The following is an 18437-nucleotide window of genomic DNA, read 5'->3' on the forward strand; positions in this document are numbered from 1 at the left end:
TTATTCTTTCCTGGAATGGTAACGTCACATATGACAAAAAAATGTTTCAGCCCCGACTCGTTCTTAACATAACAATCTTCAAAGGATGAAACTGAGAAACCCTGGCCGAAACTTTAAAATATAAAATCATTAAATATGACCTTTAGACTCCATCACAGTTTCTGTCAACTATCATTCTTGGAGTAGTACTGCTTTGATGAATATCTGGTGCTCTTTATTATTATAAAAAAATACTTAATAATGTTAGAATAAGCATGGTTTTCAGTATCCAGTGTGTATGTATGTCTTATTGTGCTGATTATCCGGAACGTCCGATTAACATTTACTCTTTTATTTCCAAGCTTCGATCGAAATACAGTAGTGCCCACATAAGTAATCGCATTTTTGTCCGCGGCCAGTCCCGAGCGGGGTCACTTAAGGGAGGAACCTTATGTAAAATGAAATTTTGGAGTATTTTTTTTTGCTTAAATTAATAGGAAATTTCCTCAGGAATACAATAAAAAAAGTTAGAAAGTGATCAGAGATTTCCTTGTACCTTATTTTCAAAATAAAGTAAATGGTTGTATTGGACACAGGGGCTCGGGTAGTCGAATACTCGTCGGACGCTTGGTCTTATGGTTGCTTTGTTATTTAACTGTGTTACAACCAATTATGTGTATATCGGTTCTGAAAAACGTGTTCCCTCGCTCAATTCAGCAGCGTCTCTCGATTCAAATCAGTCGTTCGCAGAGCATATTAAAATAAGGATATAGTGTAGGCAAATTGGTAGAGATTGTAAAGATTTTAGTGGCCAGTTGCTCAACAACCAGGCCGACCGGGACGGGGACACAGATTTATGATGAGGACGTGACTTTTGACTATTTTTTTGGAAAGCAGAAAACGGATTTCGCCAACAATAAAATATCTTAATTTCGACAGTCCGAAGACTAAATAGCGATAGCCGCAGCATAAACCTGGTCATCCTAGCAAGGATACAAGGGATAGCGCACTCAGGTAGGAACCCCACCAAAGCATGTACTAGGAGGCGTCTAATAAGGCGAACACCTAATTAGTGGAAACTGAAAACGCCTATCTTTTGACAAAAGGTAAAAACCCGAGACAGAACGCTCAGAAACAGACATTGTAGAAATATAGAAGTAACTACAAGATACCGTGTAATCAATAGTGAAAATGAGTCGAAAAGTGCAAGATGATAATCCTAATTATCGTCCTAATCGTCCGAGACGACGAAAAGCTCCTAAAAAATTTGACTTGAGGAGTGCTGAAACAGAAAGTGAAGAGACGAGTGGAGGCTATGTCAGCAGATATAATTACTAATTTTACACGCTGTTAATGAATTAAAGAATTTATCAGTGTTTTTGGTGCAATTTCGGATAATTTTATGTGCAAAACATGTAAACGAAAGCAAACATTTGGAGAAGCAGGCAATCGTGGATTGGGGTTTAAAATCGTCGTTACATGCGCGTGTGGGACTACTTTAATTAATTCGGGACCTTTTGTAAATAACAGTTTTAAAATTAACCGCAGAATTGTGTTCGTGATGCGTTTGTTAGGCGTCGCACGTAAAGGATATAAAGATATTTTGCGGCATGATGGATTTAGGCTGTGAATTGAGTGTATGTGCTTATGACGGCATTATACAGCATATACATACTTCACTGCAAAAAAATGTTTAATGATACGTGTCACAAAGCTGTTGAGGAAGAACAGTTTAATGAAAAAAAGGAACAACCCTTGTTAAATTTTAAAGTGTCTGGAGATGGTTCCTGAAAAAACGAGGATTTTCTTCACTCTACGGTGTAATGACGCTCGGGGAAAGTCATCGATTTATTGGTAAAAAATAGTTATTGCCAGACATGTGCATATTATAAAAATAATAAAAAGAACCCCGAATATTTGGAACATAAAGAAAATGGACATTGTACAGTGAATCACAGTGGCTCTTCGGGTAAGATGGAAGTAGATGCTGTCGTAGAAATGTTTCTCCACTCTGAACAATTACACGGAGTACATTATAGTAATTACATAGGAGACGGTGACGCTAAAACGTTCAAGGCAATTTTGGATATTGAATCGTATGGTCATGAGTTCAAAATTAAATTGAACGAGTGCATTGGACATGTGGAGAAGAGGATGGGTAGTCGGTTGCGCAATGTAAAGAAAAGTGCAAAATTAGGAGGAAAAGGAAAGCTGACCGATGTGTTAATAAAAAAATTGACAAAATACTACGGTCTCGCTATCAGGCGTAACAGTGATTCTGTTACTGACATGAGAAAAGCGATAATGACAAAATTTTATCATCTGTCTTCAACAAATGAAAAGCCGCAGCACGACGACTGTCCTCCCGGCGCCGATTCATGGTGTAAGTGGCGCGTTGCACAAGCCTTGAGACAAGAGTTTAACCATCCACCTCCATTACACGAAGATGTGCAAAAACATATTCGTCCAATTTACAATGATTTGTCACGAGATGATTTCTTGGAGAAATGTTTAGGTGGCCATACACAAATTGTTAACGAGAGCTTTAACGCCATCATTTGGCGTTTAGCTCCTAAGCATCTTAATTGTGGCATAAAAATTATTGAAATAGCTGCTTTTTTGGCTGCCGGCATATTCAACGAAGGATTTTCGTTCGTCCTTCAAGCAATGCAAGAACTCAGTATAGTAATTGAACAGCAAAGCAAAACATTCACTGAACATGAAAATAAACGCCGTATTAGACAGCAGGAGCACCGCAGTCTTCATTACACAAAAGAGGCTCGCGCTTCTCTAAAAGAAGAAAAAATGGCTAACAATAAGTCACAACTTTTCAAAGAAGAGGAAGATCTGTTCTATGGCCCTGGAATCGCATACTAGTAAAAAACTGCGGTAAGTTAAAATGAATTACGAATTTTTCACGATTTTTCTGTTACTCAAACTTTAAACGCGTTTTTCTCACAACGCAAAATTAATCACTCGATCTTTATGAAACTTGGCACAAATATTCTGTAAATAATTGGCCTTAGCATGACAAGCTCCGATTTTTTATTTTTTTCTTTAAAACACTGATATTAACAATTGTTTATAAAACAAAATCCTTTTTTTCTTCAAAACTTCGCCATTTTTACAATTTTGCAAATTTTAATAAAAGAAGACCGTCATGGTGAGCGTTTTTCCATAAACTAAAGAATGCATTTTAATTTTTTTATTTCAGATCATTTTTGGAACCTGTACGCTGCACGGCGCATTTACAAAATGCCATTTTCAAGCCGCCATTGTACCGTTGTTATTAACAATTAAAGTTTTAAAAAAATATTCATGTTACATTATAATATTAATAAATGATACCTAAAATTTTTAATCAATCTACACATTACATTTTTCACAAAAAATTCTTGAAAAACAGGCCATTTACATAAGGTGAGCACTACTGTACATGTTCAACTTCTATACCATGCGTGTCTTATGACATAAGATACACTCCTATTAAAGTGGAACAAAATGTTAAGAAGTGTTTTTTAACTTAACAGTTTATTAACGGTTCCGATTTCGGTAGTTCAATCGACCACTGGTTTCTTTTTATCGGGTCGTACGTAAGTGGAAGGCACTTTCCTCATGGTAGTCCGTCTGCCATGATGGAATCAGTCTGCCATCTGGTTAGGTTGGTGTGAGGAGTGAAGCATTTTTAACCCATCGGGAGTGAAGTAAATCTTTTACTTGAGTAAGAAGTCTTTGTGAAGTTATGAATCACTGATAGAGAATACGACTGAAAATGTTGAAAACATTGAAGTGTGGAAAGGGAACCTACTGTACAATTCAAAAAGCGTTGATACAAAAACGATCGTTTCTGTCCGAAGCGTACCGGTGCGAAAAAGCATGGCAATCTCGGCTTGAAACTCCGTTATTGAAAAAAATTAAACCACAAAACTTATCCTTAGACATAGAACATAAGCATATAACTGCTGGGAAAGTAAATGCACTGGATATCGACATTTTCGCGAACACAGTATTGGAAAAATATCAAGTTGAGGAACTGTTGACTTCAATTCATAATTTAAGGTTAACTGCTGAAACGTCGAACACATTAGAGTCAACACATCATGCTGTCATTAGGTATTTGTTGGATAATGATTTTACCGAAGATATTATAAACGTATTGCACGACAGACTCAATTATGGTATTTTTCCCGACCATTTGTGTTATAATATACTTATGGACACATACATAAAAAAGAAGGACTATGTTAGTGCAGCAAAAATTGCTGTTTTACCTATGTTACAAGAAGATTATGAGAATCAAATAACTAACGCATTGTCAGTATACTCCTGCTACAAATATTTGGAAAAACCTGATGATTGGCCAAAGCCACCAGTTTCTATAGATGATTCCAAAGAAGAAATTAAAATACGCGTGGATTATCTTAGGAATCCTTTCTTTGATGATCATTTTGATCTTACAGATCCACGTGATTTGGTAGGAAAAACATTAGCTTTCTATGGAAAAATTATGAATAATACATTAGGCAGGACTTGTCAGTTAAGAGGCTTAATATTATATAAAAAGTATCAAGATATATTGGAGTTAATAGAAAAGTGGTTGAGACAAGAGAATGATAATATTATATATGAAGAAATTTTTGAGTTGATAAAAAAAGATAATGAAAACCTACCTGTAGAAGAAATGACAGATGAATTTAAGAATGTAATGTCCCAAGTTGAAAAATTAAAAACTGTAAGTCTGTGTAAAGATAATTTAATCCAAGCATTGGAGAATGAAATTAAATGTGCAGTTGATAAACAATCTGAGACAGATATAAATGAACAAATAAAGGTAATCAATATTTTTAAGAACTTATTAACACAAATATAATTTGTGTGATTTTTATAAGACTTATTTAAGACTTTAGCATTTACAATTTAAACTATGGTACAAGCTTTGAGAGCTGAAGACTCAAAATTCATTTCGATCGCACTATATTAAATAATTAATAAAAAATTTTTTAATATTTTAGAAATATATTGTCTGGGGAGAACAAAGACAAAACCTATTAAATGAACAATTAGAACAGATAAATCGAGAAAAAAGAATACAAAATATTAAACAAATAAAGAAAAAATTACAAGAACAAGAACAACTTTTGACATTCTTTGACAAAGAAGAAGAAATAGAATTAGAAATAGAACACTTAGAAGAAAAAGACAAAGAAGAAATGGAACGCGTTCTTAAAATGCATCATGCTGTAAAGAAACTCAAACAATTGGAGACACAAGCAGAATATATACCACCAACTGTTACAAAATAGATGTTAAATAACTAGTGTAGTCATAATCGATGAATGAAACTTTGTAGTTGAAAATTGTTTAATAAAATTGTATTTCAACAGAAGTTATTCTTGAAAGGATATAGAAAGGATGATAATGGTAAGAGACAATAAAAATATATTAAATGTTATTTATCTTTCGTATTTTGTACATAATCACTTAGAAGTGGTTTTTAAATATGTAGTACTTATGTTTGTAGTAGATTTCTCCAAAGCCGTTTATTTCTTAGAAATATGAAAGTTAATTATACAATTAAATTTTATACTAAAAAATTATTAGGCTCTGTAACAAATAACATTCCGTTTGAGCGTTGGTATTGAATAAATTTATGTCACATGCTTGGCCCAATTTTAAGCACATTTAGTATTACATAACTTCGGACCAAGGCACACATTTAGCAATTAGTCTTAACAGGTTTGGTCTTCGTATTCGTTTGTAAGGAATGTTCTGTAAGTGTAACGATATAATCTCATAAATCTTGTAATCAATTTTGATATATAACACAATATTAATGCAACGTTTACCTGGTCGTTGTTATTACGACTCGTATTGTAGTACCTTATATTATATAACAATCACGAAGATTTATTTTGTAGTTGCGCAGTTAATGCTGCCGTTTCTTGTTTCATTTGTTCCAAATCAGCAGTTATTCTTTCCAAATTTGCTCCAACATTTTTCGCGGATTCAGAATCGATCTAAAAGGAAATGTATAATACAACAATGAAATTAAATATCGTATTTTGATATTACATCAGAATTAAAAATGATCATTCTAATTACATCACGAGCCAATATTACCTGTTCTTCTAAGTCCCTAATTTCTCGTATAGTGGCACCTGTTTCTTCGACTAAACTTACAAGTTCACTGCAATCGGAGTGAAGCGTAGCTAGCAATTTGTACGCTTTTCTCGATGCTTCGTTTGTCCTTGCATCTCGAAATATTAATTCATCAACAACTGTAAATGATCTCTCCATTCTGCCTGTAAGCGTGTTGATTTCTTTTTGGATTTCCCGTGTATCAACTAAAACTTTATTGATTTCGTCCCTTTGTTTCTTAACATTATTAATTATTTCTAAAATTTGTTGAGTATATTCAGATCTATTCACTACTGACTTAAGTTTTTTAAATTCTGTTACTAATTGCGAATATTGTTGATTTTTGTTATGACATTCCTCCTGAAGTTCTTTTTCCTTTTCTATCAGTAATTTAATTTCATCGAGTGTCTTTTGACTTGCGCTCTATATATACATACATACATGACATTTTTATTTCAGGAATATACTTAAAATTTCACTATCTCCTATTATGTATAGTAATACTTACAGCTTTCGTTGAATGCTTTTCCCGTTCTTGTCTATATCTTTGAATTAATGGTACCCTATATTCATCCCACTGATTACCTAAATTAATTAATTTATTTGTAGTAGCTGCAATTGCTGTCTCTAGTTTCTTAATATTCTCTTCGCCATCTTGAAGTAGATCGCAAATTCTTAATTTAATTTTCTTTTGTTCCTCGTTAATTGTTAACTCTTTTTCTTCAGTTTGATAATTTATTGTTATTTGTGTTATATTAGTACTTAATTTTCTAATCTCATCTTGTAGTTCTTCCATATTATTTTTAAGAGTTTCACATTCTTTTTTTATCTTTTCTACTTCTAATTCCTGTTTTTCCGTTTTATTTAATATTTCTTGATTTGGAAGCATAGGTTTTTTAATACTCTCATCTTTTACCTGAGGTTGCTATACATAAAATAAAAATCTTAATGATGAAGTATAATATAATACTTATGTATGACAATAATATAGTAGTGCCCACTTAAATGTCCGCACTTTGGCCTACTTAAGCGTCCGCAGCCGGTCCCGAGCGCGGACAATTAAGTGGACACTACTATAAGTACAAACATTGTGCTAATTTTAAAAACCTTACTTTGGAAGTCAACATTGTATCTTTTATTGATACCCTATTAAGAACATTAATGTCACTTGATGCATTAACACAAGTAACTTTATTGCAGTGTTCTTTATTTAACCAATTTATTCGATCAAGTATATTCGTAGGGTGCGAATGAAGAGCCTTCGCGTTATAGGATATCAGAGAAGGTAAAAATGATTGTTGATTTTGCACTTGTTTAGGCACAGTTTGCAGATAATGTACACAATAATCTTGATACTCTACAATAAAAAAAATTTTCATTTTTGTAAATTAAGTATTGCTTTGCTGATCTAAGTTATTGCTTAATCAAAATAATCTTTTTTTCCTAATGAATCAGAAATAACAGGGTTTTGCTGTAATATTAAATGGTGTTATAAACAATCAATATTACCTTCTCCACCTTCTGATGTCGGTATTTCTAAATTCACAGATACATAAGGGATGCTTGCTCTGCCTCTATTTCTAAATCCTTTTGTATGACAATAATGTGGTAACCATGGGATTGTAAATCCTTGCGATACCTCTGATGCTATAGACTTTTCTAATAATGCAATATTACTAATAGGTTCATTTAAGGTCTTATCATATTCTTTTGGTAGTTTTTCAATGAGAAACATAAAAACTCTTCGTAGGTCAGCTTCTGAATTATATAAAAATGTTTGGTAACCAATATCACCTTTGTATCCTAATTCCTAAATTTATGAAGTATGTATTAACAAAAATAAAATTATGTAGTTAGATAAATGAAAAAGACTATTTTTTTTTTTAATATCTTACTACACATGCTTGAGCAAGCGTGGCACCTAATCGAAAACGGGCTGCCATGTTTATAGGTAAAACTGTAGACAATCCAAGACCTGGTCTTATTATATCTAGACATTTCACTGTTGCTTCTACCACTAGTTCTGTATTAAAATCACTGAGATTTGTTATGCTGTATCCTATATCACTAAAATACATTTAAGATTTATCTAAAGTACAAAGATGTTAAATTAAAGAAGCATTATTGAAAAATTGTCGACTAATTGCAAAGCGATTTATACAATTTCATTTAATTTTTTCAATAAATATTAATATTAGGACGATATACTTACTATTTTGCGTATCTTTTTTTAAAATTACATTTACGAGTTTATTTATCATGATACATATCTCGTTATACTGTTTTCTGCTACAACAGTTTTTATTTATTAATTATTTAATACTCATATTAATAATTAATTTATAATAAAAACCGTTATATAGCGAAAAGCTATGGAACGAGGTATGAATGTGTATTTACTATGATTTTGTAAACTTTGTCAAGATTAGCCGGTAAAATTTATTTCGTGTTCAGCAATTTTGTAATATTCTCGTTTGTGGTTTTATTTACAAAGTATTGTAGTGTCTTAGTTTTGACAGAAAAACACAAATAAACATTACCGCCTACTTTTGTTCTTAATAGAATGCAATCGACATTGGATATCAAAGGAGGCAAATATACACTGAAACAATGCAAAATGCAACTCACCAGCCTATTTGACACAACGAGTGAAGAATTATATGGTCAATCCCTTCCATCATCCGTAAAAATGTGAAAATTCTAAAATCCCCTGCAGTGTTATCGTATTTTAAGAAATCCAAGTTGAATTGCAAGAATCTAACCTGTCTATGAGTGGAGAAACATTTGTGTACTACCGTGCAATTATGCAGATGGCGCAACAAATTTTCAGTTTCACCAACGTGAAGTATGTTTCTTCTATACTGATCGGTTTTGATTTTATATAATAATAATAATCTCTGTAAAGAGAGTCTAGAGAGTTTCTTGTCTATATTTTTTACACAACTCTGTGTGTTTTTCTCGTTGAATACCCAAATTAATCGATTAATTAATTTTAGGTAGCTTCAATGATTCTGTCTAGTTTCTTAATATTCTCTTCGCCATCTTGAGTCACATCATACATTCCTGCTTTAATTTATTTCTGCTTTTCGTTAATTAACTTATTTTTTTTTTGTATCGTGATAATGTAATTTACGTTACGTTCTCGTTACGAGCCCGCCTTGAGATTCGAGTTTCCGCGCCATTTGTTGCCGCTCAGATTTGCGCGCCACATTCGCGGCTAACTTCACCGCGCCAAGTAAAGATCAATTATTCGCGGCGAGAGGTCCGCACTCCGTAGAGTCGTGCGTTGCGTTCGGTACGCGTCAACATCAGCTGTTGTTTCGCTCTCGCGTGAAATGACAGTTTCGTGGAAGTTCACAATGTGGAAATCGTTTTCGTGAGGGTGCTTCGTGTATCGCGGAGGTGAGCCCGATTCACGATCTTCTCCTGGAAAAGATGAACGGGAGTCTGGGGATAATGCGGGGTCCCGAGCAACATCCACAGAGGTTCGCGGATTATTTTGTCATTTGCGGACTGGACAAAGATTCGGGCTTGGAGCCAGACAAGTATTACGGTGAGTCCTACAGTTTTTTTAAACGCATCCGCGAATCACGCCGTCTTGCCAGGACTGGTCGTCTGTTTCTCAAGTATTCAACCTCGAACGAGTTCAATCTCGGTCATGAACGTACGTTAGACGGATTTTTTATGGCCTGACAAGAAAGGTTGCACTGCTGTTGCAATTTTCGAAATCGCTAGTTTGCGCAACGATAGACAATATATCTCGGGGCAGCGATATTTTCCAGTATCGGATGTTGCTAGTGTTTACACTAATACGGTATTGTTGTGCTGTGAACTTTACGAATCGAGACAGTTACGGAATTAATCGTTAAAGATCGTGGGATTAAGTTTGTTAGCAAGGTCCGGTTAGTAATTGTGCACAGTATTATACGCGTATCTTCTTGTTTTATTTACACGTGATAGACACGTGAATTTCAATCGATGCCAGTGCTACCCACAGGAAAATGCATTTCTGTCGACGAACCGAATTGACAGTTCGTTTGAACGCGTATCGTAAGTTTCTTTTTGGTACGTGAATGTACATTGCACTAAATATTAAACGTCTACACGTCCAAGATTGGAATACATGTGACATTGTACGATGATTTATCTAGGAACAAACGCTTCGTTTCTGATGCGTTTTCAAACGTAAATATATAGCTGCTAGTATTAAATAGTTTTTGTGATACTTTTACATAATTAGCAGAATGGAAGGAAGCAGGGTTTGGTTGAAAGTTAAATGCTCGATTAGCGTGTGTCTTGTATATTTTTAATTGTACATTTTTTTAATGTCACTTAAATCGATATTTTCATTCGCTTATTTTTAATCCTCTTTCGCGAAGTATCTTCGTAGCAAAATATGATGCAAAAACGGTTATCATTAAATATTATATGTAAAGCTGTTCTGTTACGAATAATTGATATTAGGATGATGAATTATAATTATTGTATCAGCACACGATATTTATTAAATTTTTTTATCGTTATTCTTGTTTTACGGTATTATTTTTAATAGCGATGGAATTATTATATCATTATTATTAATATACAATATTTATTATACTTGCTAATTTATGGACTTAATCATTACGAATGTTGTGTGTTCATCGATTTTTTATCTTATCAGTTTAGGCAGATACAAACATGTTACGTGGATCAAATACGAGAAGTTGTTTATTTATCATTTTCAATTAATTGTAATTTGTAAATTAATGCACGAAGCAAGATAAGAAAACTATTTATTTAAAAGTCAAAAGGTATAGTAGCCTAGAAATAAGTTGACTATGAAAAGAGATTAATTTAATATATGATTTAGACCAATTTCGTAATACATAACCAGCATATAATGTAATACATTTTGGTGGTTGATAGTTAGTGACGCTTGCCGTGCAAAAGTTATTCGGGACGCGAACAATGAGGGTACAGGAAGCAACGGATCTTCCTAAGAAGCAATGCTTCTCTCGTGCGGTCCATTTTTTCCCAGAACAGCTTCGAAGGGATCGTTTTACAGACTGCTGGTGCCACTCCTGGGAAAATTCCGCGTTAAAAGATGCATGCGCTGAGTGCTGACCACTTGTTTCGTTAAGCGGACGGTTTACTACTGCCTCGGTTTGTGTATGTAACTTTTTTGCATAAAATTTGTTTGCGTATCCTCTTTGCACACGGCTATGCTTGGCTCCCATCATGAGCAATTTGTCCAGGAATTAATTGTTTACGAGCAATTAACAGAAAATTTGTAAAAATAATTTATCTATTTATCTAACGTCTCTATTGCACAGAACCAACACGTTATGCATATAAAATTAACATTCATTCGTTGCAGAAAATGAGATCCGAGACAATAACGTAAAGAGAAGATGTGCAGCTGAAGTGCTAAACCCAATCTCAATAATAGAAATGAAAATATACAGAGCAAGAATAGGAGAAACGTAGTCAAAGGACGTAGTTAAGGTCATAAGAGTTACTTCTATTTAATATAAAGGTACAAAAGAGAAAAAAATTACACATAAGAAGGTTGAAGGTTGGAAAGCAAAATATAATTGGTAACGGTTCAGTCATTTTGTATACGTTGTATGAAACAAATTCTTATAATAATGTAATAAATATCTGATAATCTTTTTGCTACATACAAAATAGGCATAGAGTTACTTTGTAACATTAACTCCTTACCGCATGGCGTGCAATATATGCTTCGCGCCAGTTTATTTATTTTATTTTTCAACCTTCAGCATTTTTAACTGTACTTGTAGATCATTTATGTTGGTAATTATTTACTTTAGCGATTCCTCACCAATTTCCATAACCTTGAAATATGTTGCCAAGGTCACTGTTACGAAGATTTTTTCTTTATACGTGTTACCGCCGCTCGCTCTTCGTTTTCGAGATATTTGCAAAAATAATTTTATGTTTGAATTAACCTCGGGTTGAGTTGGAGATAAAATATTAAACTTTATTGGAAAAATGTCTGCCATTATATAAAAAAATGCAGGTACTCTTGTATTAAAATAATGACGACCAACGACAAATACTATATACTGTGTCAAGCTAATATCGGATAATATAAATAAAGAAAATTGCAATAGAAGATGAATGCGGCGGCCGGTATAAGAAAATCTAACCTAAACCTAATCCATTATATTAACTACTAGGTAGAATAGTTAGGTTTAAGTAAGGTTTAGGTAAAATTTGTTTATGCCGTCAGGCGGCCGGCTACTCATATCGAGTTTTTACGCACATCCGTTATACGCACCCATTGCCGGCCGCCTCGATGTATCTATAGAAATAATAAACAATCGGCGATTCAACGCTTACACACACGCTGCCACAGTCACGTAAGTACGTATAGACAGGATTCATTGCAGTAGCAGCGATCATTTTGAAGAAAAATCTCGGAAACTAAGGCCGAGCGGCGGTTATATGTATACATAGAGAAAAAATCTTCATAACAACAACCTTGAAAACATATTTCAAGGCCATCGAAATTGGTGAGGAATCGTTAAAATAAATAATTACCTTTTTTTTTTTTCTATACTTTGGTTTAAAGAGTCCTACAAAGTAACAACAGTACATTTTTTGTAAATTCATTTCTCTCACGAGTTAGATATCCAGATTGAAAACTCGGTATGACACCAGAAATCTTCGCGCACACGTGCGTCGGACTTAACGGCCGTAGAATTCGTAGCGAAACAAGTGTGTCGTAATTCAACACCAGTACTTTCGTCGTACGCGATCGCCAGTTTTCAGGATTGAATTACTCCGGGCACGCAGTATAGTCGCTGAAAGCGATATACAGTGACTGTCACTTAAAATCGTATACCTAGCGGTTCAGCCGATATTTTTTCAATAGAACATGAAAATTGTACTAAATTATTGAAACTCGTATAGATGCATATAGTGTAACGTTTCATTATTTGATACGTAACATTACAAAAAAATCTTTAGTATGTATTCGGTAAATTAAACAAAATTTCGGGTTGCGTGTGAAACTTAGCTGTCAGTAAAAATCGTACATTGTTGGTAACATTCAAAATTCGGGAAATCCCCAATTGTTTTTCGTGTAACAATGCTTAGCAACGATTGAATCTAGCTGATTTAACAGCATTCTGATTGTTATATGCGTTGTTCTACCAAAAAATCAATAAAAAAGCCTTAAAATGCGACAAACTATAGTAGCAGAGCGTGAATTAGTTATTTGAAATTAGTAAAATTATTAATCGAAGTAGAAGCACAGTTCAATGTATAATAAAACAATACAAAGAAGAGGTCGTGTAGTGAATAAATTAAAAGAGAGGTCTGATAAGAAACTGAATATCAGGGATGAACGATGGATTGTTAGAAAAAATAAGGATGATCCGAGGATTAGTGTTCCAAAAGGGTATAGCCGAATAAGGGGGTCAAATGTGCCCCCAAACCGAATGGAACGAGCCCGGGGTCATTCGATAGCAAAAAAAAAATAACCCATGTGTGCAAATTTTTAACTTGAAATCTCGACCGTGGGGGTAGTAATGGGGTGAAAACGAAAATCATGTTTTTGAATTATTTCTCTTGACCTATTGAGTAAAAAAATGTAAAAAAATTCAGAGACATTTCGGGTACCGGGGCACATACTTTGGGAGATTTTCAGATTTTTTGGTTGAAGAACCAGGTAGTGAAAAATAAAAAACAGCAAAAAATGCCGAAAAATGCCGATTACGTATTGAAGGAGGCCCGGAACTACTTTTATACTTTTACAGTAAACAGGTATTACTATTACTATTACTCTCAATTTTTTTCAGATTTTTCATTTTGGTGCGCCGCAGTGAAAAAAAATAAAAACCGAATTTTTCCTCATTTTCTGCGTATTAGAGTAACTTACACGTTGAATTTTTATGCGTCCTTCAATATATAAGTGTTTTGTAGACTGTTTAATGTTTCTACACTAAGCAGAATTACATAACAATTGAAACAAATAAAATAAAGCCAACCGTTGAGCGCAATATATCCTAGAAAATCAACGATATTTTCAACGGCGTCGATGGCGCAGTTGTTAGAGTGTCCAACTGCTGAACCGCTGCAAGTTTTTTTACCATAGGTTCGAGTCTCTCTTCTGGACTTAGGATTTTTTTTCCTTCATTATTTTTTTTTTCAAATTCTAACTATATAACAATGCTTTATATTTATTTATAAATGTTCTGAAAGCATTTTACAAATATTTTAACCTGAAATATGTATAAATATAGTTTTGAGAGTGTTTTTTGCGTTTTTATTTTTTTTGTCAACCACGATTATTGTTTAACATCTCTTACACTGAAATTAATGTGAAATGTTAGTTTTCAAATCTCTTACCTTTGACTATTGTGAATGGATCGGCGCAGAAGATTGTATATTGGCTTACTATTACTTCTTCTCGCCCTTCGATCAAGCAGATCTTTCCTTCTTTTTCTCTTTCTTTGATAAATATGAATGTTTGCTACGGCTTCAGTATCTAACGTAGACATGTAAGGGCCATTCCACGCCAAATCTATTAACCCACTCTCTGCCAATGATACTTTTTTCTAATAAACCCATTTTTAAGTACCAGTTTGATCGTTTCATGCTTATTTTTGAATGAAGTATCATTGCTCGATGGAAACCACGGGGAAAAAATTCTATTTACGGGAACATACCAATTATCACAAGCCATATCTTACTTAGCGGAAGTTATGGATGAAGATAATAATATAATTGTTCGTTGCCTTAAGCAGACAAAAAATATTATTAAATGTGAAGTGAGATCGCGTCACATCAATAGTAAAACATATAGATGTTACATTAACTACGTACCAAATTCAATTGGTTACTCCGGGATTAAACGCTATTGTTGCGAATGTGCGAATGGTAACCGTACTGTCGGTTGCTGTTCACATGTCGCAGCAATAATTTATTATTTATCGCATGCTCGGTACTTTTCACGAATTGTACGTCCTGCAGAAATTCTGAGTAAATTATTTAATATCGAACAAGTAAATCCCGTAATTAACGTCGACAGCGACCAAGATTGAGCCATGCTTTTTTTTATTTCCAACACTTATGTCCGCCATTTACTCTCATCCGATCCATGTAATCACTTCTAACCCATCCTTCGCCTCTCCTGATGGAAGAAGCCCACCACCTTCCCGTGGTTTCCATCGAGCAATGATACTTCATTCAAAAATAAGCATGAAACGATCAAACTGGTACTTAAAAATGGGTTTATTAGAAAAAAGTATCATTGGCAGAGAGTGGGTTAATAGATTTGGCGTGGAATGGCCCTTACATGTCTACGTTAGATACTGAAGCCGTAGCAAACATTCATATTTATCAAAGAAAGAGAAAAAGAAGGAAAGATCTGCTTGATCGAAGGGCGAGAAGAAGTAATAGTAAGCCAATATACAATCTTCTGCGCCGATCCATTCACAATAGTCAAAGGTAAGAGATTTGAAAACTAACATTTCACATTAATTTCAGTGTAAGAGATGTTAAACAATAATCGTGGTTGACAAAAAAAATAAAAACGCAAAAAACACTCTAAAACTATATTTATACATATTTCAGGTTAAAATATTTGTAATATGCTTTCAGAACATTTATAAATAAATATAAAGCATTGTTATATAGTTAGAATTTGAAGAAAAAAAATAATGAAGGAAAAAAAATCCTAAGTCCAGAAGAGAGACTCGAACCTATGGTAAAAAAACTTGCAGCGGTTCAGCAGTTGGACACTCTAACAACTGCGCCATCGACGCCGTTGAAAATATCGTTGATTTTCTAGGATATATTGCGCTCAACGGTTGGCTTTATTTTATTTGTTTCAATTGTTATGTAATTCTGCTTAGTGTAGAAACATTAAACAGTCTACAAAACACTTATATATTGAAGGACGCATAAAAATTCAACGTGTAAGTTACTCTAATACGCAGAAAATGAGGAAAAATTCGGTTTTTATTTTTTTTCACTGCGGCGCACCAAAATGAAAAATCTGAAAAAAATTGAGAGTAATAGTAATAGTAATACCTGTTTACTGTAAAAGTATAAAAGTAGTTCCGGGCCTCCTTCAATACGTAATCGGCATTTTTCGGCATTTTTTGCTGTTTTTTATTTTTCACTACCTGGTTCTTCAATCAAAAAATCTGAAAATCTCCCAAAGTATGTGCCCCGGTACTCGAAATGTCTCTGAATTTTTTTACATTTTTTTACTCAATAGGTCAAGAGAAATAATTCAAAAACATGATTTTCGTTTTCACCCCATTACTACCCCCACGGTCGAGATTTCAAGTTAAAAATTTGCACACAGGGGTTATTTTTTTTTTGCTATCGAATGACCCCGGGCTCGTTCCATTCGGTTTGGGGGCACATTTGACCCCCTTATTCGGCTATACCCTTTGTGTCGAAAGTTGAAAAATATTTAAATAAGAATGTAAGTGACTCAACCATTAGAAGAGTACTAAGGAAACAGAAGTATCATGGTAAAGTTGCTCGAAAGAAGCCGCGCATAAGTTTTGCAAAATAAGAAGAAGAGGTACGAGTTTGTTACGAAGTATATAAAGGAACAGTTTACTTTTTGGAAAAGTGTAACTTTTACTGACGAACCGAAATTTAAGATCTTCGGTTCGGATGGAAGAAAAATTGTATGGAGAAAACCAAATACAGCTATGCATATTAAAAATCTCCGAGCGATTATTAAATTTGTCGGTGGGTCTGATATGGTCTGTGGCTGGATGTCAATATCTGGCGTTGGAAATCTGGTATTTATTGATAATGTAATGAATAAATACCGAAAAAATAGGAATATTATACGATTTTAAATTTTACGCCGACAACGATCCGAAGCACAATTCTTATGTGTATAGCGAAGAGTTGGCTATTGTATAACTGTCCTAAAGTTTTTCAAACGCCCCCACAATCTCCTGATATCAATGTCATAGACCATATTTGGAACGAACTGGACAATAAAGTAAGATTACACAATATTACAAACAAGGAAAGCCTTAGAAAAGCTTTACAAGAAGAGTGGTCGAAAATAACACCTGAATTTTGTGAGAATTTAGTAAAATCAATTCCTCGACGACTGCTGTGTGTTCAAAATGCATTTGGTTATCCAACTAAATATTAATATAAACATTTTTTATCACATATTATTCTAAAACTGTATCTTATTTCCTCTGTACGATTTTTACTGGCAGTTTCACACACAACCTAAAATTTTATTTAATTCACCGACTACTACTAAAGGTTTTTTGTATTGTTGTTATGTATCAAATAAAGAAACATTACACTATATGCCTCTATATGAGTTTCAATAATTCAGTACAATTTTCATGTTTTATTGACAAAAATATCGGATGAACCGCTAGGTGTACGATTTCAAGTGACAGTTACTGTAGTTTCCTCGATAACGAAACTACGTGCAAGAACAGCCGTATTGTTCGTCCACGTGGAATTATCTCCGATATGGTCGTACCGTCTATCGCGGGACACCCTGTATACTCTTACGCGTCGAACAAAGGGCAATTGTGAACAATAGCAACAAGAAGGAGATAATTCCCAGCTTTCGTTGAATTGTGACCTTCGACCCCGTTCGTCTGACGTGTTTTAGCCGTGTCACGGTAAAATGGACACTCTTGCAATAGAATCTTGCGTCAGGTTTGAGCTTTACAAATCATTTTTTATCTATTTCTTATTCGATCAAATATTTATTTATATAATCTTTCAGTTTTAAGTGCATTTAGATAAGAGAAAAAAATTGGTTTTCAGTTTTATTCACAGCTATTGTTCAGGTATTCGATTCCAAACGTTTTCACAGTAATTTCTGTCTCATTCGTATAACATTTTATAATCTGTTTAAAACGAAGCTCGTGGTCTAAAATGATTTTTCATTTGGAAAAACGAGGTGGATGAAGAACTGGTTCTCTATAGTACTAACGTGGGCAAACAAAAAATGGAGAGAACGAAGAATGAAAAATAGGTTTCGCACTGTGGATCCCGTAGCGGCAGTTTTCTCGAGTATTTCTGAAAAAGGCCGTTCTTGAATGAAGCCCGGTGCGACAAAGAGACTGGGGAGTATTCTAAAGATACTGCACGCTGAGAGCAGCTGCAACAGATGCAACGCGATGTACCGCGAGCACCCTCCAGAGTGACAAAATTAATCGGAACACGGAAAGCTTTCGAAAACAAAATTCACTTATTTATTGACTGTGATACGAACGAACGAGTTCGAATCGATTACGAAATCATTGTATATCGAATATTGGAAGAGTACATAAATATTCAAAGACTCGACTGTAGAA

General features: G+C 34.1%; 3 protein-coding genes and 1 long non-coding RNA gene across 9 annotated transcripts in view; 3 read left to right on the top strand and 1 right to left on the bottom strand.

Moving 5' to 3' along the window:
- The first annotated feature begins 1322 nt into the window (after positions 1–1322).
- Positions 1323–3325, top strand: LOC122402148. The gene is made up of 4 exons (XR_006259499.1): positions 1323–1430; positions 2253–2259; positions 2819–2868; positions 3194–3325. It is a non-coding gene; the product is annotated as an uncharacterized LOC122402148 (long non-coding RNA).
- Positions 3326–3646: 321 nt separating this feature from the next.
- On the top strand, positions 3647–5509 carry LOC122402094 (28S ribosomal protein S27, mitochondrial-like). The gene is made up of 2 exons (XM_043404618.1): positions 3647–4810; positions 4992–5509. Exons 1-2 carry the CDS (start codon positions 3752–3754, stop codon positions 5280–5282), a joined length of 1350 nt encoding a protein of 449 aa, XP_043260553.1. The 5' UTR covers positions 3647–3751; the 3' UTR covers positions 5283–5509.
- LOC122402093 (coiled-coil domain-containing protein 22 homolog) lies at positions 5506–8873 on the bottom strand. 2 transcript variants are annotated; one of them, XR_006259496.1, is made up of 8 exons: positions 8746–8873; positions 8013–8184; positions 7627–7927; positions 7230–7474; positions 6626–7042; positions 6100–6540; positions 5826–5996; positions 5506–5748 (listed from the first exon to the last, which is right to left on the bottom strand). XR_006259496.1 is itself a non-coding variant. In XM_043404617.1 (8 exons), exons 1-7 carry the CDS (start codon positions 8796–8798, stop codon positions 5877–5879), a joined length of 1749 nt encoding a protein of 582 aa, XP_043260552.1. In that variant the 5' UTR covers positions 8799–8873; the 3' UTR covers positions 5506–5748; positions 5860–5876. The 2 variants fall into 2 exon arrangements, 1 of the variants encoding a protein (XP_043260552.1); XM_043404617.1 differs by having other exon boundaries at positions 5860–5996.
- A 528-nt stretch (positions 8874–9401) lies between these two features.
- The window catches only part of LOC122402066 (DENN domain-containing protein 5B), a 37382-nt gene continuing 28346 nt past the window's right edge, over positions 9402–18437 (top strand). For all 5 annotated transcript variants that reach the window (XM_043404579.1, XM_043404576.1, XM_043404581.1 and 2 more), the window contains exon 1: positions 9402–9670. In XM_043404579.1, the coding sequence (XP_043260514.1) occupies positions 9553–9670 (118 nt within the window). In that variant the 5' untranslated portion in view covers positions 9402–9552. The remainder of the gene's footprint in view (positions 9671–18437) is intronic.

The sequence above is a fragment of the Colletes gigas genome, unplaced genomic scaffold, assembly GCF_013123115.1.
Source record: "Colletes gigas isolate AHSC1104 unplaced genomic scaffold, ASM1312311v1 Colletes_gigas_Sc00033, whole genome shotgun sequence".
NCBI lineage: Eukaryota > Metazoa > Arthropoda > Insecta > Hymenoptera > Colletidae > Colletes > Colletes gigas.

Bases quoted from the DNA above. Each gene is read 5' to 3' on its own strand.
- LOC122402094 (XM_043404618.1), top strand. From the start codon at position 3,752: ATGTTGAAAACATTGAAGTGTGGAAAGGGAACCTACTGTACAATTCAA. The intron at 4,811-4,991 runs GTAATCAATATT...TTAATATTTTAG, and splicing joins ATATAAATGAACAAATAAAG to AAATATATTGTCTGGGGAGA.
- LOC122402093 (XM_043404617.1), bottom strand. From the start codon at position 8,798: ATGATGGAAGGGATTGACCATATAATTCTTCACTCGTTGTGTCAAATA. The intron at 8,185-8,745 runs GTGAGTTGCATT...AATGTATTTTAG, and splicing joins TCGTTGTGTCAAATAGGCTG to TGATATAGGATACAGCATAA. The intron at 7,475-7,626 runs GTAATATTGATT...TTTTTATTGTAG, and splicing joins GACATCAGAAGGTGGAGAAG to AGTATCAAGATTATTGTGTA.